At 40.3% G+C, this 22,729-nt stretch overlaps 1 protein-coding gene across 4 annotated transcripts in view; it reads right to left on the bottom strand.

The window, feature by feature from the left end:
* Positions 1-22,729, bottom strand: part of tenm2 (teneurin transmembrane protein 2) — a 210,893-nt gene that overhangs the window by 107,495 nt on the left and 80,669 nt on the right. For 2 of the 4 annotated variants that reach the window (XM_041990536.1, XM_041990537.1), the window contains exon 1: positions 1,969-2,362. The exons of the other annotated variants lie outside the window; for them this stretch is intronic. In XM_041990536.1, the coding sequence (XP_041846470.1) occupies positions 1,969-2,041 (73 nt within the window). In that variant the 5' untranslated portion in view covers positions 2,042-2,362. Of the gene's footprint in view, positions 1-1,968; positions 2,363-22,729 lie in introns of those variants that run through there. 4 annotated transcript variants of the gene reach the window in all.

Below are 22,729 nucleotides of genomic sequence, written 5' to 3'. Positions count from 1 at the left end.
CTCACAATAACATTCAGAAACACACAGACCGTGGCCGGATTTGGGAACAAACACACAGACGCACTTGCACCTGTGCAACCACAGATCTTATTGGCAGTTTGGAGGAAAAAGGACGGTAGCCTGGAGGAAGGGCAGGTGTCCACAGATGGAGCTCTCCCTGTCTGTCTTTCTCTGCCACAGATGGACTCAATCACACCTATGTCTCTCTCACATGCCCTGCGGCTACATAACTGGCATGGGCGGGTGTGAGCATCTCTTTACTTTACTCTCACATAAAAGGTGTGTCTTCTGAATGGAGCTCTAAATATGCAATAAGGCATGCGTGGATTTAGCCCACAGCAGTGCACATGTGGTGTTTAAGGGGTCAAGCAGTGGCTGAGCAGTGAGGAAATATTAGACTTCCATCAATCTGGTCAAGTGAAAGAACAACTTGCTGTAAATCCTCTGTCAGATGTGCTGGTTTTCTAAATCGTACACCAGTGCTCCTGAAAATAGATTAAAACTTAAGATTCAAATCTGTCTGCTGGTTCAATTTCCTACATATTTGGTGACAGCTGAAAATGTGTGAAGTTGCCCGCAGTGAGCCTGCCTGTCTCAGATGGTGGGGGGTCCAGCTAGCCAATGGGACCACCCGATTTGAAGCAGGAAGTGAACCACTGATCTGTCATCTGTCTTCATAAGCCCACCAGTCAGGACCCTCCTAATTAGTCACCATAGAAACCATGGATAATTCCCCAGTCTGCCATGCCAATCACGTCCTGTCTGTGGCAGCAATCAGAAAGGCACATTTATCCACCGCCGGGCCCGATCCCTGTAACAGATGTGTGTGTGCGTTGGTGGGTGCTTTTGTGTGCATGTGGGTGGTTCAGGGAATTTGTGTTTAAGCTTGTCAAATCCCTGTATTTCCTTAGACAATGTTGTCTTTCTCTTAAAAAATACACACACATTTTGCTTGTCTAGCTTAAAAATTCCCAGTGTTTGTTCAGACAGGACGCAGATGTGTCAGTGCTGTGAGAGGGGTGTGTGCCACGTTGTGATTGTCTGTGGGAACTGTTTGATTAGCTTGTCGAGTGCTAGCAATCTCCTCACACCCACAAAGCAATCAAACAAGTATTATATGACTTGCACACAAACACAAACACACACATGGGTGGAGAATTAGAGATACACTGCAGACACACTCAACCTTCTCCTCGGAGGTCAGATGGTTCTGAAAAACAGTCCTGCTGTTTCTACATAAGTTACACATTCGCAAACCAGAGCAAACTGATTTTCAAATGAAATCCACATCTCATTTAAATATCCAATCAAATAATCAACTGAATTAGAAAGTCAAATACCCAGAAATAACCTTGTAAATATTGAGAAACACACATGCGAATAAATGGTGTATTGATGTGGAACGGGGGCAAAGCGTGTCCCATTCGTTTCTTCCATCAGCTTCCTGTCAATCTCCCCAATCATCAATTGGAATGTGGTCACCAGAGAGCTGAGGGCTGACACACAACAACACACTTACATCCATGCCAACTTGAAATCAATGACCGAAAAGAAATAGAGAAAAAAAACAAAACAAAACAAAAAAAACCACACACACGCATATATACAACTTCAGATTCACATATGAACAGCACACACTGGCATTCAAGGATGCCAATCATAACTTCAAGGGCACATCAAAGCTGCGTTCTATTCAGATGTATGCCGTTTGATCACCATCACTGCTTCCACTATGCACACACATGCTCACACACATTTGCCACCATATGCGCATGTAACCTACATTACAGGCAGGCACTCAAATGCAAAATTTATTAGTTGAAAAAAGAAAGAGAGAGAAATAATTTAAGGTCTATGAGTGTGTCCATCCACTGCAGAAGGGATGGTTCTGATCCTTTGCTGCCGTCTAGAGAAGATGTACAACAATGCTGTCTGACTGTCGGACAAAGAAGTGTCCAAGCATCCTACCTGTCTCATGCGAGAGGGTCTTGGTTCTTCCTGTGTTGCTTGCGTGATGCATCGCTCCGTACTTGTCGCTCATTGTGATGAACCCTCTGCCCTTATCTCCCCTCCTCCGCGCTCCGCTCCTTTCTGCTCCCGAAAGAGTCCTCTTTTCTTGACTCTCAATCTTTTGTGCCCTGTTTTTCTCCTTTGTCGTCAAAGTCCTCCTTGTCGCTTCTTCTTTCCCTCTCTGTCGCTCCTCTTCACTTGTGTTTGCCTCTCTTCTCCACTCTCTGTCTGTTTTCAGTGAGCTCTGTGAGGCACAATCCGCTTGCTGAGTGCCGGAGGAGAGAAACGCGCGCTCAGTGTGTGCAGTGTGGATCGGCACACTAGCACATGTGTGGCTGTTGCACTGCAGAGATCAACGGCACACACCTAAACACCAAAAGGGGGGGGAGTAAGGATGAGTGCAGTGCCCAGTGCTCCTTTTCCAGGAGACTGCAGGTCTTTTTGTTACCCTTCTGTTTCCAGTCCTCAGTCCTTTTTGTCGCTCGATGTGTCACAAATCAGGGCCAGCTCAGGCACAGGGGAACTGATGGATGAGAGAACACTGAGAGCGCCTTTCAGCCTGTGGCAGGCAAAGCAGAAGACAAGGAGAGATGTGGCTGTGGCTCCATCCTCCATCTGCCCACAGCTGAGACTGAGAGCAGACTCAACACGCGCACACACACCCGCTCTCTCTCCCTCTCCCTCCCAGCAGCGTCGCACCACCGAGATGGAGAGGAAGGATGACGGCGGGAGCTAACGAATGAGCCAGAGGAGAGAGAAAAAAGGGGGTAGGGGTGAGACGGTGGAAGAGGGAGAGCGCAGTGGTAGAAAGAAGGAGGAGGAGGTGGCAACGAGGGCGGGAACACACTATGGAGCTCACAAGCGCTAGAGAGGGAAAGAGTGACAGAATCATGGATATGTGACAAAGCATCTACATTAATGGCAGAGGGGAAAGGATTAAATGATAAATAACCAATACAAGAAAATTGGGAGGGAGGGGGAGCTAAAGGAGGAAAATAGTTGAAGCAAATGGAGGGGGGGACAAGGTTAAGGTTAAAAGGAGAAAAGACAAGGCAGCCAAGCAGAAATGCATAGTGAGAGGGAGGGAGGGCAGAGGACACTGCGGCGATGAAGCCAGTAATATGTCAGGTCTCACATGGGCGCAGTCACATCCATGATACGCTCCCAAACAAGAACAGAACAATGTCACACAAGGCAAAAAAAACAAACAAAAAAAAAAAAACAAAAAAAAAAATCCCCAAAAAACAAATAAACAAAAAAAACAAAAAAAAAACAAAAACAAAAACAAATGGCAGCCAAAGAAACATTGTTTTAAACACAAGTTTTCTTCCTGCAATCAAACATTATCCTCACAAAGTATAAAATAATTCAAATATATATGATTTTTTTTCCCAGAAATTACCTAGTCTCTTGAGAAACAATATTTGTTAGATGAAGCTTAAAAAAACCCCACAAACACTATCTCTGCCTCTTCTGACCAGACTCCAGCCACTGGCTTCAGGTGGCAGGTTACCAGGTGAGTGAAGGTCCTCACACTGCCCAGCAGAGGGCAGACATCTTGTCACATATCAGCCAAAAGACTGAGGTCATCCACCTCATCATGCTATATTAATATTTGCACGATCCCACCTTGCTGATCACATTAATCAACATTCACTACATTCCAGACTTAAATCATTTAATCAGACAGTTTGCAGACTTTAATCAGAGCTCCACCTTAATCTTACTGAGCTGAACTTAAGCGTCTACATGGTAAAGTAGTCTGAAAAAGTTGATGTGTTGTTCCATAACAACCACAGTGAAGGGCAATCTTTGCAATCAGAATACAGCTTTGAAAGTGCAGCAGCAAATGTGTATGTGCATGTTTGTGTGAAAATGAAGAGAGAAGAGGGCACAAGCTTTAAAGGATGACCCCTGAGCTGCTTCGCTGTCAGCCTCATTCTGTATTTCTTTATGTGACATTCTCAGAGCCCATCTGTCATCCTCAGTAAGTCACACAATTACTATCGAACAGTGCACATATACAGCTGGCACATGCATAAAGAAACTGAAAGTAGTACATACCTGGGCAGGTATTCCCCTTTAGTATGCACATTTGCATGTAAAGGTGTTGGGAGGTGATTTAACAGAAGAAGAGAAGGGGAGGGAGCATGGCCCAGGTTGAAATTGGATGAAGTTGCTGGATTTCTAGATGAGGCTTACATCAATTTGTCACTATAAAAGACCTATACAAGGCTGGAACAAATTGCTTTTCTTGACAACACCTTGTGATGCTACATCACATGCACACACACTTGCATGAGCCCCTGCACATATACATGTGAACACAAGGATACATTTTCCCATGCTGGCTATTTATCAATGCCATTCAGAGTTATTATAGCTGGCATGTCTGTATAACTATATATATGTTCAGTGTATATGATGGCAACACTAAAGTTCCCTCTGTTTGATTCACTGGAGTCTGTTCAACCTGTTGTAATTTAGTGTGGAGGACATGAGACTGCATGGAAAGCATGTAAAGAGAAGCAGAAGAATGTGTTAAAGGAACGATGAAAGGGAGCTCTTAAAGAAAGGTCACAGACAGATGAGAAAGTATCAAGTAATGGCCTGAGTTTACGTAAAACCTCTGCATAAGCGTTTTATGCAGATTTAGAGCCAGTTTTTGAATACATCTATAGGTTAATATCTGGTTTCTAAAGCTTGAATTAGGCAGTGTAAATTACAAACTGCCAATCAATGAAATCTTTACAATTCAAGCATGTGATTTCATTTTCCAATTCTTCTGCTGTCTCTTCACCTCACAACTTCTTTCTACCCAGAGCGACACTTCTTCTTTTCTAATTCTTGGGCTGTGTAGTATATTTCCATCCACCTCTGTTTCTCCTCCCTCTGTCTGCCTCCTCAACTGAAACAGAGGGATAGCAGGGGGGGGGGGGGGGGAGTGTTGTAAGGTGCCCCGTGGGTTGAACATGGTCATTTGTCATGAGGCTGAAAGCTTAAGAAAAGACTAGTTAACCTTTACAGCTGATCCCCATGAGACACAGGAAAAAACACAGACCAGCAAAACACCTCCAGGAGAAGGTGGAATGTACATGAACACGCGTGTGCCCATGCACTTGCATGAACAGCCCTTCCAGCATACTCTCCGGAAATCAATATTGGTGAAATCTTCCAATGGGAAGTGAGAGGAGGTTACCGTTTTTACACCAATTCGACGTCCCCGACTCTCGCTCTTTTTCCTCGAAGGTGGAAGCTGTGCTGTCTCCGTGGTCCTTTTCTTTCCTCCTTCATCCCCCTCCACCCCTCATCCTTGTCATCCCCACACCCTGCCAGAGTAATTAATCACCTTGTGCTAATGAGCTATTAACTAATGACAGACTGACATGCCTCTGCTTATGTGTGCATGTCTGAATGTGTGCGTCTGTGAAAGCATGTGAGAGTGTTGCCAGCGCCACTCTCGGCACACTAATGTGATTAATAAGGTTAAGCTCTTATTAGGCAGGGGGCACAAGGAGTGTGTGCACATACACCAGCATAGAAGCCAAAGATGCATGCACACAAATACAAAAATCTGAATTTTCTTTCATCCACAGGGTTTAGCATAACTGGTGTTAGCGAGCTGTAAGTCTGGCCATAAACAGCGTTGAGTGGAATATGCATATATATATATATATATATATATATATATGTATATATGGATGTGTGTGTGTTTATATATACCCAGAGGCTAACTCTGCTATGGTATAAAGAAAAAGGTATTTATGCAATGCTTTAAAAAACAGGAGATTCTTTAGGAAACACATTGCAGATATCCTGAGTGTGGTCTCCTTTTATGCACAGCATGACACTTTTCAGTAACAACACAGTTAATAGCCTATGTGAGTGAGTAGCAATACATAAACTGTAACCCAAATAAGATATTGTAGCTTAAACCAGGTGGTTACATTAGAGGAAGACTCTTTAATCACATGCACTGGACTTTAAAGCCTTTGCTTTCCAAATACAGGGGAAATGTAGTTACACCAAGATCATCTGAAACTCAAGAGAATCCTTGCACTACATAATAGGGAGTCTAACCTAGCATATGAGTGCATTTGTGCAACTTTGAAGGTGTAGAGGCATGTACTGTGCTGTATGAGCCCCTGTGTTTCTTTCTGACCTAACAGTCCGTCCCTCCGGAGGAGTTTTGGCGCATACAGAGACTCATTTGCATTCTCGCAGCTCTCACATTTTTCTGTGGCTGTAGGAGTGAACAGCTGCTTAATGGCCATTGCTCTTCAGAGACAGGACATTGGGAAGCACAGAAGAGGTTAGCCAGGGTTTCCGCACTGCCAAACGCACACATGGCACAGAAACACACGCTCAAGCACACACCAGGTAAGGCCTGGATCAGCAATGACTCTGAGAGTGAGATGTGACTATTTAGCAGATGTTTTCCTTTGCAAAAGGGACTTGGGTTGTTTTTCACACTGTTGAATTTAACTACAATGGAAAACAAAGCTGGATGCTCATGCATTACATTGTAGCTGATGTGACAACAACAGAGAGAAACCATTTGCACAGAAAAAACTCCAATAAAAAACAACACTGGTCTAGTTTTAAAAGGTGGAATAAATGTGTGCATTATAAATATGTTAATAGTATCATACAAGTGTGAAGTAGCTACATGTTCCAGCAACTGATAGTGGGAGTAATACCAATTCTGTACACCACTGAAATCACTGAAATCTGAAGTTTTGAGAGGATGCATGGATGGACGGCGCAGTGGAGGGTTTTTCTAAAACCTGATTTAAAAAGCAAAAGAGGGGATTGTTACTGGATTTTGTGGGGCTGAAGGGAGGTTGAGTGCTTTCTCTTTTTTTTTTTATTTAAACCCTGCACCACAGACACACTGACTCACATCCAAGCACAACTACATGAAATGGCTTTCATCTCCATGCTCATTTGACTGTTTGACTTGCAGATACACGTGGACGGGTGGCGTTTCATGAGATGCCAAAAGAAGGGATTTGGTGGAATAAAAGGGAAGTGAGAAAAGGTTATCGCCCCACAACAAGAAGCGTGGAGACCCACCCTGCTTCTGCGGGGTTCTTCTCAACGGGAGAACTTTGCGTCTAGACCGGAGATTACTCTGAGATCACTCAAACGCCCTCACAATTTCAAGTGCAAGTCAGTGAAGCACACCCTGACACACGCACAACAAAGTAACCAAGTGCCTGGCTGCTGTCTTTGCCTTATAAATCATAATTTGGTCTGCAGACCAAAAAATAAACCTGACAACAGAATCTTGAAATACATTTGAGCTCACATTATGAAATGACAAGGAAACAAAGATAATGATTAAATTAGACAGTTTGGAAAAATGAGCAAGACAGGATTTGCATGAAAACTTAAACGGTAAGGATCCTGGTTTTCCATCTGCGATCCTTTCTTATCTCAATTAAGAGTATGAAAGCCAATGCTGATTTTCTTTTTTATGAGCTGAAGCTGTCAAAATTTCCCATCATAATGTATTAATTCAGTCTCTTTTGCTGATAATGGCAAGCTGGTGGAGGTGCCAAAACCTGGGTATATCAGCTGACAGGCTCAAAAAACAAAGGGCCTTAATCTGATCTGACAGTCATACTGTCACGTGTGACACAACTTTTTAATTTTTGCACTGTAAACATTATCACAAGCTGTGATATGTGACACTTCTTTTTTTATGCTAAGCACACAACAGTATTTCTAAAACACGTCGAGTGGATGGATGAAGTCGTACACAGGCTTTTGGTTGAATTAATAAATTTAATCACTTAAAAATGCAGTGAGGATGCACTTCACAAATAACATGATGAATAGCTGCTTATAATAAATTAACATCATATCCTAAGATGTAACATACCATTTGTTTCAGGACTCCTTGTTCTTCTTATCACTGAACATATTTTGTGTTTACTCTGGCTGAGCATTTGCGGTCATTACCATGCAATGCAGGATGAAATCGGGAGCAAGCAGCTGCCTCCCTGATGATATTCCATGATGGAAAAGATCCTAAATATGCAAAGTGCATCAAGTATTTGCATAGTACCTTATATGAATATAAATCACACAATGAAATGGAAAGCAAAAATACAGGAGAGAGCCTCTGACTGTTGCAAATCTGTATGATGATGTTGAGTCGGGAGGGTTTGGAGGATTTAGATAAGACGAGCGAGGGGGGCAGGCCAGCTAAAACATGAGGACAAATGACCTTTCAACACTGCAAATGTGGTGATCTGAAAAGGTGAATAAAAGTCAGAAAAGAGAAGTTAAAATACACAGAAAGAGGATGAAAGCTTGATTAAACAGGGATTGATGCGCTTGTAATTTCTCTGTTCCATGATTAACGTGACAATCCTTATGTGAGAAATTTAATTAAAGCAAAAAAATAAATTTGATGCAACAAATCTGTTCGTACAGTCCAAACACATTGCATGCATGTCTCCTCATATATCATTAAAGAACAAACATCATAACTTGAATTCTGATTAAAAAAGTTTTAGCATCTATTCATAAACAAACATTATTACATTGACATAAGCAAATATGTATTTTCCAGGAAACACGGATTTGATTTCAGTCTGCAGAGTGAGTATTTGTCCTGTGCTGGCTCGTTATTGGGCTGACTGAGGAGATTACAAAGCCTAAGCCACACAGATCAATATGTACAAGCTATAGCCAAATGAATTGCTTGTGACAGCGTATAAAAAAAAGGACGAAAATAAATAAATAAATAAATTGTGAGGGCAGGATTCAGCCTTGGAGAGAAGCATTGTGTGCTGTGAGTGTGAGATCATTGTCAGATTGAGCTTTGCATGCTTGCAATAATTATTGTTAGTCAATAAGCGTTTTATGTCTGGGAGCCTTGAAAGCACACAGTCAGAAGTAGGTCTCGAAAGTCTTTATAAAAATGAACACGGAAATGAGTTAAAAAAAATAGAAAGATGCAGAGAAGAGGGAGGTAAAAAAAGAAAACAAGTGAGTTTGGGGGTTTCTGTCAATATGATGGATAGATGGAGTGAATCCAAGCCCCCAGAAGGAGAAGTATAAAAATAGGAGAACATGTCTCCCTTGACACTGCTTCTCACTGCTTTTGTATCGCATCACGAGTTCTCCTTTTCTTCTCATTTCTTTCTGCTGCTCTCCTCACCTATGACTCTGCTGTCCTTACTCTCCTCCTTATGTAGTTGTTGCTCCCTGCTGGTTTAAAGACATCATCTCCCAGCATCCTTTTTACTTTTTTCCTGCAATGTGTTCATATAATTATCCACCAACACCTAGCGCAGACAAAAGCAAAAACCTCCCTGTCCCACTGGGTTTCCTCTTCGTCACACTCAGTTGTAAAGGCTTTAATTTCCTTTTTTTTTTTTTTTTTTTTTCTGTTGATCCCAAATGACACATTGATACAATACACTGACTTTCTTGTTATGAAAAATCTATATTTACACCCAGGGACTGCTTGGAGACCCTTCTGTCCTTTCATCTGAGCTGCTTTGCCCTGCTTTGTATTCATGCTGCTGAACAGATTCAACACGTTCTAACTAGCGGTCTATAAGGGATACTAATGGAAGTCGTTCAAAGCACCACTTATTGTTCTGTGTGCCTCAAATGCTCAACAAACCAAACAGCACCAAGACCACAAAGGGCATGAGTGGAAACAGTCCTTCACTGCCACCCCCTCCTCCCCAAGTTTTCACCCAACGTACTAACTTACTCACTTCCATTCTTCCTCTGTCCCCCTCAATATCTGTCACTTTCCCACTTATTAACCACACCCCCCTCACCATACATCCATTCCTCTTCCACTCTCTGGAGAGGAAAAACAAACAGCTGTCAGGGTCAGGCTTGCAGATGAATTCCAAATGACTTTGAAGGGCAGAGGGGCCGACCAACTTTCTCCAGAGCAGAGGCTGGTTGCGAATACATGTGCATTTGTATAACTACAGCACATAAACAGTACTGAATAAATATGGTTTATTCCTTGACACCCAAACATACAGAGTCATAGAAGCAGACTGCAGCTGCTCTCCGATCAATATTGCATCTTCAGGCAGGCTTCTGTCAAGGTAAAAGCAGCTAGTGTGCTTAGGGTGGATCTGTGGGTGGATGCATGCATGTGGCAAATTCCCCCATGGATACAGGTGACAAAAGCTTGCATGCGATGAAAAGGGTGATGTAAACCTCAAAAACAGAAATTCACTGTCTGTAGGTTTGCTCACTTCCTTTCACCCTGATTGATTTTGTAAGTCCTCCTCCGAACTTCCCAAAGGCAAAAGAAGCCAGTTTCTCCTTCGCTTGCCACCCTTGGCTCTATTTGTGTCTCTTGCTGGGCCAAGATGAGTCAATGAATCATTTTTCATCTTATCAATCATCTCTATGCGGTATCTCCATCTTGCCTGTTGAGTCCACTCTCTATCACTGTCTGCTACCGTTCATCTATCATGAATAACAGAGTTCTTTAAATTATTCAGCAGCGCTAAGCAAAGGTTTAACTAAGACATTTGAAAGAGTCTTCATTTTGTAAATGTTTTCTATCTGTTAGAGTCATCCAAAGGATCTCAAAAGCCTAAAACAGACAAGTTACATTATTGTTATCCAGGAAACATCATGCAGTCTAGACTGTAAAGAGTATATTTTCTTAACCCTAACCAAGAAGAACTGGTACCTCAAGCAAGTTGAGCTATGCTTAACCCTGACTAAACACAGATGTAATAATAGGCTAAATGGGGGAAATTTAGGGGAAATGGAACAACATATTCAGTCAAAATGGGGTTTCTTAGTAGAAAGTCTTGCATTTATTGCGCACCATCATATTTGCATATTTCCTCAGTTGAACTAGGAAATCTGTATTTTTTAAACAGCTTTGTCAAACAGGTATCCTTTTTTAATAAGTAAGGAAATATTTTAATCTTTGACTTTAGAAAACCTGGCTTGCCCACTATGTGAAACCATAGTTTTCTGACCTGCTCTCATTTAGAAACAGCAGTTCGCACCCTTGGTTTCAACAAGTCCTCTAAATGTTACACTTATAAAGGTCGTTTACTCATAACCTTGGATACAGTCCATAGCAGTATCTTGTGAAGTTCTGCCACAAGCACCAAGAGGGAAATATGACTCATAGGAATGCATTTACCTAAGTTCAGATGTCACTTTTCACTTGAGCTACATTCAGTTAAAAACACTTCACTAAAACACTTTTGTGACTTCCTGGTTATGGTTTAGGTGGTATCATTACTTTGTTAGGTTTAGAAAACTGTCACAGCTGAGACTAAAATATAGTTGTTTCACAATGTAACTGTCACCATCTTGGACAGGATTTAGTTGCCCTGGTTTTATGTAAACACAACTAATTATGATGAAATGTTGTCGCATCCTGTTTGGGTTTAGCCAGTAATTTAATTTTAACAGAGAAAAAGTACTTGACTAGGTCAGAAAATGTTCACATTTAAGGCTAAAATACAGACTGAGATGTTTTTGGGCTGAGGATGTGGTCCTTTTTTTCTGTTTTCCAGTGACTGTCTTTTGGTTTGGACACCAAAATTACTTGCTTAGATTTAGCCACAAAACTACATGGTCAAGTTTGGGGAAAAGAGCGTGATTTGCCTTCATGATAACCATTTTAAAGATAGAGTTTACAAAGTTTACAACATTAAAACGGAGAGTTGCTAAGGAATGTTAGTGGATAAGCTCATAACAGTTTAAAGCCAAAGGGTCCTGACTAAGTGCCAGTACATTTAATGACACATTGAAAGTGAAACTGAGCTTGGTTAGTTTATAATCCACATCATTTTCTTGTCACACTTCAGTTAACATCCTTGTGCACTAAATGGCTGCATTCTAAATGTCTTATATTAATTTGTCACCTTGATGTTTATGCTTTCTTTTTGTACTTCTTTGTGTCCATCTGTTTGTGGCTATAGATAAGATTATGATGCTTGTCTGAACTGAGTGTTCAAAGGACGAAAATATATTTGTCATAATTTTCCAGCCACACACGTAACTTGTACCTCCGTGTTAAGAAGCAGGGTTCAACAGCGGCTGACGAAATTTAATTCAAGACTTTATAATGTTTGGCTATATGTCGGTGTGTACGTGCCTGCTCGTCTGTGCGTTAGTCCTTCCAAGTCTTTGAGTTTTGGCAGCAAGATCAGAGGAAAAATGTGTGTCGGTGTGTGCGTGATTGTGTGTGTGCGACAGAGAGGGAGTGAGTAGGCATGAAAGTGAGATTCTGCTCTGAGACGTTTGATGTCGAAGAACAGCGTCTGCTGTCTGTCTGCCAACTGCCAACCCTCTATCACCGTCCCAACACATGGCCTCCGCAAAGTGTGTGCATGTGGGTTTGCGTGTGTGTAAGTGGCCTGATTAGGCAGGGACTTGGCTATGTGACATTGCTACAGAGCTACTTAGACCCACAATTGTGCACCTCACTATGTCGCTGAGTAAATGTGTGGGCCTGAGAAGGCGAAATAGGATTTTGTTTTGAATCACATGACAGAGGCTGTGAACAATATGTGGGAAAAAGATGAGTATCTGTGTGTGTGTGTGCGTGGGTGCATTAGGAAGGGTGAGTAGTCTCTCACTTTTTATACCTCTCATCCCACACCACCAATCTTTGGATGGGTCCTTAACATACAGAGTCAAGTATACTTAGGGCTAATTGTTAACTGATGTATGTGTGGTTCTGTGTGAGAAAACTGAACTCTCTCTGTGTGAAGGTGTGATAAGATTATTTAAAGCACTGTTTGAATAAGAGTATTCCTATATGCTTTTATTCAGCTGATCTTACAAACACACCTATCCTGTTTTCATCTTTAACTCCAACTTTTGTCATGAAAGGTACAAATGTAACACAACAAAAACAAAACAAACAAACAACAAATAAAAAACAAATAAACAAACAAACAAAAAAAAAAAACCAAAGAGATTTGAAAGAACAAATGAAAGATGTTTCATTCTATATTTGGCCTAAGAAGGCCAAGGGATGCTTTTTATCATGACTTCTGGTTAGGTGGAGCAAAACAAAAAGATGCATCAGATTTGTGAGTAACTAAAAGATAAGGGAACAAAAGTGACAAAAGACAGAGATGAAGACGAGAGGCAGAAATGAGATCCGTTACAAAAAGAAAAACAGTAAAACTCTTGTTTTTTTACACATGTAGACATGATTGCCTTTGCAAACTCAGGTACAAACAAAAACAGTGTTTGAGGTACATAAACACCCACAAACAAAAAGCACACTGACATATTGGCAAAGCAAAAGGCTGAAAGATCAGGTGAATCCACTGAGCAAAAAGACAGACAGATCTTTCTTTTGCACACTTCTTGACATTTTCACTCTGCTAGAGCCCGATATAGCTTTCCTGCCTCCTCACAGCTCACAAGAACTCATGCAACCATGCTCACTGTGAGAATGAATGGCTAAAAGACCAATGGGGGAGTGAGTTAGTTTTGAGGAGAAAAAAAAAAAGAGAAACAAAACACACAAAAAAGAACATGGTGGGGAAAAAAATGCTAAGAGTAAAGAGGCGGTGGAAACGTCCTGTGGCAACAGACAGAAAAGTGTTGCTGCTGGAGTGATCTTACCACCTTGGGTCTCTGATATTGATAAAGAGATAGAATCAAAAATAACTCAAGCAAAAAGGTGGGCTCATGACAAGATGTTGTTCAAAAAGACCTGAGTCTGAAAACTGCATCAGATTTAAAAAAAAAAACACATCATTGATCACCAACTCCAGACCACTTTAGCTAGTGTCCTGCAGATTTTCAATGTTTCCCTGCTGCAACACACTTGACTCAAACAATAGGTCGTTAAGAGGCTCATGCAGAACTTGCACATTTGATTTGAATCAGGTGTGTTGCAACAGGGAAACAATGAAAATCTGCAGGACACTGGCTCAAGAGGTTCAGAGTTGGTGATTTCTGGTATACATGACCATGCTGCAAGAATTTCATTTCCCTCCATCTTTCTTTCTTTTCAGTCTTCATGACCTCTGTTTGATGCTCCTTGTCATTTGCAAGGCAAGGCAAGGCAAGGCAGTTTATTTGTATAGCACATTTCATGTACAGGACAATTCAAAGTGCTTTACATAAAACAAAGACATTACAGATATTTAGAATAGTAAAAGGTATCAACACATAATCAACACATAATCACAATAAAATAATAAATTACATTAAAATGATTAAAAGCAAGATATGTTAAAAAAAAAGTTACCGTGCAGATTTCATGCATAGGCGCATGAGAAAAGAAAAGTTTTTAACCTGGATTTAAAAATGTCTACATTTGGGGAAAGTTTAATCTCCACTGGCAGTTTGTTCCATTTGTTTGCATAACAGCTAAATGCTGCTTCTCCATGTTTAGTCTGGACTCTGGTCTGGACTAGTTGACCAGAGTCTTTGGATCTAAGAGCTCTGCTAGGTTTATATTCTCTGAACATATCACAGATGTATTCTGGGCCTAAACCATTCTGGGATTTGTAAATGATCAGAAGGGTTTTAAAATCTATTCTGTGACTGACTGGAAGCCAGTGTAAAGATTTTAAAACTGGTGTGATGTGTTCAGATCTCTTAGTCCTGGTTAAAACTCTAGCAGCAGCGTTCTGGATGAGCTGCAGATGTTTAATGCTCTTTTTAGGAAGTCCTGTTAAAAGACCATTACAGTAATCCAGTCTACTGGAGATGAATGCATGGATGAGTTTCTCTTGGTCTTTCTGGGAGACTAAACTTTTAATTCTGTTGATGTTTCTGAGCTGGTAAAAAGCTGTCTTAGTGACAGCTTTGATATGGCTGCTGAAAGTCAGGTCTGAGTCTATCAACACTCCCAGGTTACGAACTTGGTTGGTAATTTTAAGAGCCCGAGTCTCCAGGTGTTTGCCAATGCTGACCCTCTTCTCTTTGCTACCAAACAGAATAATCTCAGTTTTGTCTTCATTTAATTGTAGGAAATTCTCCCTCATCCAGGTGTTTATTTGCTCCAGACACTGACACATTAAGTCTATTGGACTGCAGTCATCTGGTGACAGAGACACATAAAGTTGTGTATCATCTGCATAACTTTGATAACTAATACTATAGTTTTGTAATATTTTACCCAAAGGGAGCATATACAAGTTGAACAGAAGAGGTCCAAGGACTGACCCCTGGGGGACTCCACAAGTCATGGCCACTCGTTCGGATTCATAGCTGCCGATCGTAACAAAATAACTCCGGCCTTCTAAATAGGACCTGAACCAGTTAAGGACCGCTCCAGAAAGTCCAACCCAGTTTTCCAGCCTGTGCAACAGGATTCTGTGATCTACAGTATCAAACGCAGCACTGAGATCCAACAGAACCAGGACTGATACTTGACCAGAATCGGTATTCAACCTAATGTCATTTAACACTTTGACCAGAGCTGTTTCAGTGCTGTGATGAGGTCAGAAGCCGGACTGAAATTTATCAAGATTTCCACTTTCATTTAAAAAGTCATGAAGCTGGTGAAATACAACTTTTTCAATAATCTTGGAAATAAAAGAGAGGTTAGAGACAGGTCTATAGTTGTTCATTATAGAGGCGTCTAGAGTCCTTTTCTTTAGGAGGCTTAATAGCAGCTATCTTTAGTGACTTGGGAAAAATGCCTGATGCCAGCGAGCTGTTAACTATCAGTAGGAGATCACTTTCTACTGAGGTAAAAACTGTTTTTAAAAAGTCGGATGGTATCATGTCCAGAGTGCATGTTGTTGATTTCAAATGCCAAACTGTTTCTTGTAGGACTTTTAAATTCACCATTTTAAAGCATTTGCAACATTATGTCTCTCCTGTCTTGGAATTGAAATAGAGATGCAACAATAGTCTACCAATCTGCAATTAGTCAATTAATTTTTAAAAGGTTTAGAGGGCTGGGCTGCATTGATTAAGCCCAGAGGTGATAAAGGGATACTAATATCGATTCAGTTGGATGATTCTGATTCAGTCCATGTTCAGTAAAAAGTGGATGAAAACAAAATCTGTCAATATCATCAAATCTGACCCATGTCTGCGGAGCGATGCTTTAACTCAAGACTGTCTAGTTGAAGGTCCAGTTGTTATTGAGTCTCTTCAATGTTTATGTGCTTTTAAAGCAGCATTTTTAGAGGCAGATACACTTGTAAAATCAAGTGGCTCAAAATAACACAGTTTCTGTGCATTGAGGAGTGCTAGTGTGGAATTACAATGACTGAGAGGTTTGAACGGGATTTTGACAGCTTGTCTTCATCCCTTAGCACATGTTTTCAACCAACAGCAGCATTTAAGTGGTGTAGTCCTGCAAAATGTTGCTGAAATAGACTCAAAGCCATTGCTTGTTGTAATTCAGAGCAGCTCTGGTTTCTTTGCTTGTTGATGTTTTCCTTTTTGGCAATTTTGTTCTTTGAACCTGGTTTTGCTGTTGGTGTGATTATGTTTTGTTTGCATACTTAACATTCTGTGTATAAAGTCACGGGCTGCTTTGTTTTAGTTTATGCCAACTATTTAATCAAGCTTTGATTGACTCTGCAAGTGATCTTAAAGATCAGCTTGGGACTCGTGCACTGTTTGCATTTTTATTGATTACAGTGACTTGTGGCTGTCTGCCCTAAAATAGATAGTTATGACTTTGCAAAAGGACCACTGAGGACAGTAGTTCAGGCTGACCCATTGATTACGAATAAAGGTGACCGAGATGCACTATTGATTCTAGCTAGAAGAGCAGATACAATGCATAAAGTGGACTAAGCTTATAGCTTGACAAACTGGAGAGATGAAGTACGACTAAGGCCACACTAAACACTTCAAACATGGCTGTTTGCAGAGCCCCTATGAAAAATGCAAACCTATAAAAGCTTAAAAGATTCAAAACAACTTATTCCTGGGCTTCTGCCTAACTACATCTACAACTGATATCTGGCTTTGGCGCAGAAAGGCTTCAGACAGTGAGATCTGGGGCTAGCTGAGATACCAGCCTGTTCCCATGCCAGGTTATGAAGATTAGGACCAGATAGGAAGACAAAGCCAGATGCATGTCTGATTAGCGGGCTATGAGTGTTAAGTGGCAAAACAAAGAGAACTTGCAATATTAGAGGTTAGACTCTAACATGGATTTATTCATCTCATCTCTTTCCTCCCATTTGCCTCCTTGCAAAACAAAGCAAGCCTATTAAAGCGAGTATTGAGTGGAGAAGAAACAGTTTCAGCAGAACTATTGACATCAGCGGTTGCGCTTTGTTCGGTTGAACAGTATGGTTTTAATCAGGGCCTGTCTCTTTGCTTGGTGTTCATAGAAACACTCAGCAGAGTGATTAGGCTTATGAGCACATGCTATTGTGATGAAACAAAAACATGACAGTTTAAACAAATTATTTCAGCAAAAGACAGTTTTGTCATGTTGCTGACCTACATTCACAGAGTATATCGATTAAATGACTGATGGGCTCATCTTTTCATCATCAAGAACTGCAGTAAAGTAGTTGACGAATGAGAGCTTATCTTCCTTTTATTTTTCCACTACAGCACAGATGGAAATGGAAGGAAATAACTGTCCAATCACAGCTAATTACATAAATTTGCCACTTAATACTTAACATGCCCACAAGCTTCAGACTCAAGTTGGTCTGTACCTGTGAACAGTCATTAATGGATATCATTAATAGCAGGAGTACCCTTTTAATCTCAGCCTTACAGTGATGTTCCATAGGAGCGTGCATGTGTGCTATATGTGCTTATAAAAGCATACCCGTGTCCCTCTGTTAAATGTCACACTTTTGCTGTGAGAGTGCATATTAGGTAGTCTCTCACTCTTTCCTCTTGCATCACACATAAACAAACACTGGCCGGCAGAGACACGTGAGGTAACGCCGTGGCATGCCGGGCCATGCTGTGCGCTTCCCCGTGGTGCTGCGCTCCATTCGGTGAGGCAGCATGAAGCGCAAATCAATATGGATTAAAACACTGTAAGGAGCTATCTGCTGACTTCTCCCTGCACACATACAGACAAAAATGCATGCTGTTGTTGAGCTTGATTGCATTCTTTTCTCTTTTTTTAATCATAGAAAGAAAGTGACGAGTGGGTGATAAACGCGCTCTGGTCAGAGGGCTATGCCTGTGCAATGTCAGCTTCACGCCTCCCGTGGGGTGTAACCATCAGACTGCTTTGAGAACTGCATAGTGAGGGGGAGGGGGGCACCTCCACCTGCCACACCTAGATTGACTGTCACACACTTATACACACACAGCGACAGCCCTGGTGGTAGGCCTCAGCCCTCGCAGCAGTTGTGTGCATCCCACAGCGCACTGCAGGATGCCAGAGATTATCCCAGCATTTGCAGACAGTCACAGAATGTTAATCCTCAACCATCTCCTCTTCTGTACCGCTAAATCTGAATCTTACTCTCAATTGCTCCTCCTTTGTGGCTTGCCTCTATCCATCACTCTCAGTCCTCTTACCACAATCCACAAAAAAAAAAAAAAAAAAAAAAAATCTTCCCCACATTACAAGCTCTCACTCCTTTCCATGATTTGTTTTTGAAGATATTCGATCCTCCCTGAAACTCTGCTGATCCCTGTTTCCTACTCGAAAGTGACAAGGCTTCATCCCCATTCTCTGTTATCCTTTCTCTCCACTCCTGGGCCCAGCCTTCGCTATCAGCCCTGCATTGATCTTTGCATCCCCAAGAACACAAAACACCAATCAGGCTGTCATAATCACTCAGCTGGAGGAGGAAGCGCAGAACACCAAGTGCAGCTGCTTCATGTTGAAGAGGAAAAAATAAAAAAAAAGCGCAGGATCTTCAGCTGAACATTTGCTGGATGTGTTCTATATTTAAAAAGTAAAAAAAATAAAATAAAATAAAAGGGAATATAAAAGTTCAGTAAGTACACTGTTAATTCCATCCTGTTAATGATGATAGATTCTCATTTCTTTTTTTTTTACATTAGTGTATGAGACCAATAAAGTTGCAGCTTCCAAAAAAAAACAAAACAAAACAAAAAAAAACAAAACACAAAGACAGGAAAATCAGACTCTATCCATCTATCTGTTCTTCCACAGCATCCCTTCTCTATTCACTCAGATTTCCTCTCATAAAAGTTGAACTCTAACAGCTCGTACTGTTTTTACAACTTGTTCCACAAGATATTTTTCATCAGGACACCATGACTGCTCACTTCCTAACAGTAAATGTAGTTTATGATCTGTCGGCAGTTTCCGAACTGTTACTACCTGCATATTGTTTTTTCTTGTCAGGCAAAACACTGCTTGCCAACAATATGCCTTCACACACCTAAGCATCTCTCCAGCACAAATGATCTGGCAGATCAAGTGTGCTGTGATGCATCCAGATCTCACTTAGGTCCTGTGAAATACTGTTAAAAGTTTACATTTTTTTCTTCTCTTATCACGTCTCACACAGAAAATGGGATACCGTGATTTATGACATCAATTGAAAAACCTTCAGATTGTACATTTCTGGTTAGAGTAAATCTCAAAACTCTGATGAGAAAATCAATGTTAATAAGCGTAATTGACATAACAGTAAAATCTCAGCCCTCACTGGCTGTTACATGAATTAGTCATAAAACATAGAATTTTAAATGAAAACAAAACCTGATACTAAAAGATTCAGGCCTTATTCCAATAACCTGCTGTATTCCCCATTGCTTTGATTTTTTGTGCATTTGTAAGATCCATACTCTCCAAACTAAACTATTCAATACATTAAATAGATACATAATACAGCAGTGTGCAAGACCAGAATTAAAGAAAAATTAACATAAAGCATTAGAGAGCAGGGGTGTACCAATACATCAATCTACACACAACAATCAATGAACCAATAGCATCCATCCAAATTGAAAATATTGATCAAACATCAATAGTCATTTGTAAGGCACACTAAATAAAGAATGTGGATTGTTTGTATGTGTGTGTATGTGAGGTGGACAGTCAAATGCCTTTTGGGGCTGGCCTGTGTTGGCCTTGGGTTCACCTGCCATGCCCGCCACACCCCCCGGGGTGTGTAGGTGTTTTTTGGGGTAAGTAGTGGCTCTTTGCCTGCAGTTGCTGTGCACCCTGGGCATGATGACAGCTGTTCTCAGCTCATCCTGCCCTGAGGGGGGTCCCAATGGGCGCCTACTTTTAAGAAGTTCCCGTGCTTCCAGTCTTACATCCTTACAGCTTGCCATTCTTTGTTTAGGTCATCCTGATTATTGTCAGCTTAGCTTGGTTGCAGATGTCATGGGTTATTTTCTGTTTCTTTAAAGGTATAGGAACTGGCTGTATGGCTTTTTTATTTTGACTGAACAGCTGACGCTGTTGTTTTCTGTCTGGTGCATGTTTACCTTGTTTTTCTTCTCTTCATTCACCTCTTATCGTTTGTTTTGTACTTGGCTAGTTCTATTTTTTTTCTGTGTTCACCTGCACCACACCAGTTTGAAACTCTGCTGATTAAAGTACATCTCTATAACAAACACATGTTGCAGTAAGACATGAATCCTTGCAAATACTACTTTATTTTCTCTTCTCATTTACCAGATTGTTGTTGTTGATGGTTTTTACTCTGTAAAATCTTGTTTTCTGCTTTGTCTTATTTTGTTTATTTTATTTTTGTTTGCATCTAAATTCCATGTTTCTACATTACATTTCAAATTAAATTTCAAATTTCTAAACAAAATTAGCAAATACTTTTTCTACCAATTGTGCAGTGACTGATCTATCTTTAGAGACAGACAGACAGATAGATAGATAGATAGATAGATAGATAGATAGATAGATAGATAGATAGATAGATAGATAGATAGATAGATAGATAGATAGATAGATAGATAGATAGATAGATAGATAGATAGATAGATAGATAGATCTGTCTAATCTAATCTAACAAGAAAATAATGTACTGTTTTTAAACTGAGTATGGGGTTAACTCCTTACAGTGTGACCATACCATCCCAACATGCAGCGCAGCAGGACTTTTCTTCATATTCTACATATAGCTTTAGAAACTGAGAGCTAGTGAAAACCTGAAGAGTCAGGATGTATCAAGTTGAAATACTGCTTTAATATTTTCAGTGGTGAGGTTAGAAAAATTAGTTTTTGATTTGTGCAACTACTCACTGACATCATTGGTCTACTAAGGTGTCAGTAAGAAACTAATGATTCAAGTAATTAATTAAAACAGTTCCTACATTGTGCCATATCTTTTATGTTTATGTTGATTTGACAACGTTTATTACCATTTTTACTTCCAAACGTATATATTTTCATGATAACACAAAAAAGTTCAGTCTGTTCTGTCACTGGCCTGTGTACTGTATAGGCTTTATGGTAAATACAATATATTTCAAGAATTTAATTTCCAAGGAAGATGCGCTATTTACTAACCACAGAGGACCACACATCAAATAGTATATCTTCTGCTTCCACAGATAGAAAGTAATAAAATAAGGCATAGAGGGAAATTAACATCAGTAAATAGCAACTGTGAAAACTTCTTCTTATATGCAATTTAAGTCACCCAAAAGAGATAAATCTATGAATTCATATTTACGACAATTTCAACTAAAATATTAGTGTCACAACACTATCTTGTTTACTTAATATATTAAAAAGAAATAAATTAAGCTAAAGTTGAACTCCACATCTATTTTGTTTCCTTTATTCTCATGTTTTTATGAATTCCTGTAAGTTCACCTAGTTTGTCCCTGTGACAGTAGGTGTTATTAAATGAATTCATTATTTTCATCAGTTCAAAACTGCTTTAAGAAAAGAAACATTATTTAGGAAAACTGTGCTCCAACCTCTCCTCAGTTCTTGTACATGAATGCACAAGTCATTTCTATTCATCTCAAGGTTGTATCCTTAAGTATTACATTTAAAATGGTAAAAGAGAGATAAGAAAAAAAAATAGCACAAACCTTAAAGCAAAATAAATAAAAATAACCCTCAACCTCTGGAACAAAAAGTGCACAAGATATGTTTGTTATCTGTTTTCTCCTGCTACACACTCTACCCTCACTTACTTCTGCTGCGTCTTACTAATGAAAACTGATGAAAACTCCACAGCTCAATAACACAAGCATTAACACTAATTCATGCTCACAGAGACAAACAATTTAGAGCAAATATGCCTGACTTTCCAATAGCTGAGGACAAAATAAACAAAAAAAAAAGAAAGAAAACAAACAAAACAAAACAAAACAACACAAACCCTCAGGGAAATTTTCTCTGATCAAGTACAAAGAGATTAACCAGTTGGGTGTGTGCTAATGAACAGGAGATCATAATGAAAGGCGCTCGTAAATGTAGATGAGGCATGTGAACAAGAACTGTAGCTTTGCTTCGAATCAGATGACGCACAAGAGTAATGTACGGAAACCAATTATTTCACTGTTCCCCTGCCTGCTGAACATCGGCATCCTGACAACGTTTAACAGCGATTGAGGAAAATGCAATGGTCTGATTTACAGCGTGAATATCACAACAATTACAGCAAGATGTGCAATTATAGTCTTAAGAAGCAATGCTGGGCTTCCTCAGCTGGAGCCCAGTTAGAGGCTATAATAATGTGTGCAACAGCGTGTTTCAAAGACAGGAACTGACAGGCAATACAGTGAATTACACACAGACAAGTACAACAAAGGACACATCAACACATCAAATAGAGTCACACTGAGGCAGCTAGGTCTAAAATGGGTTGAAGAATCAAAG

This window comes from Melanotaenia boesemani, chromosome 7, assembly GCF_017639745.1.
Source record: "Melanotaenia boesemani isolate fMelBoe1 chromosome 7, fMelBoe1.pri, whole genome shotgun sequence".
NCBI lineage: Eukaryota > Metazoa > Chordata > Actinopteri > Atheriniformes > Melanotaeniidae > Melanotaenia > Melanotaenia boesemani.
The sequence above is the reverse complement of the archived record's forward strand: the minus strand, read 5'-3'. Positions and strand labels throughout refer to the sequence as shown.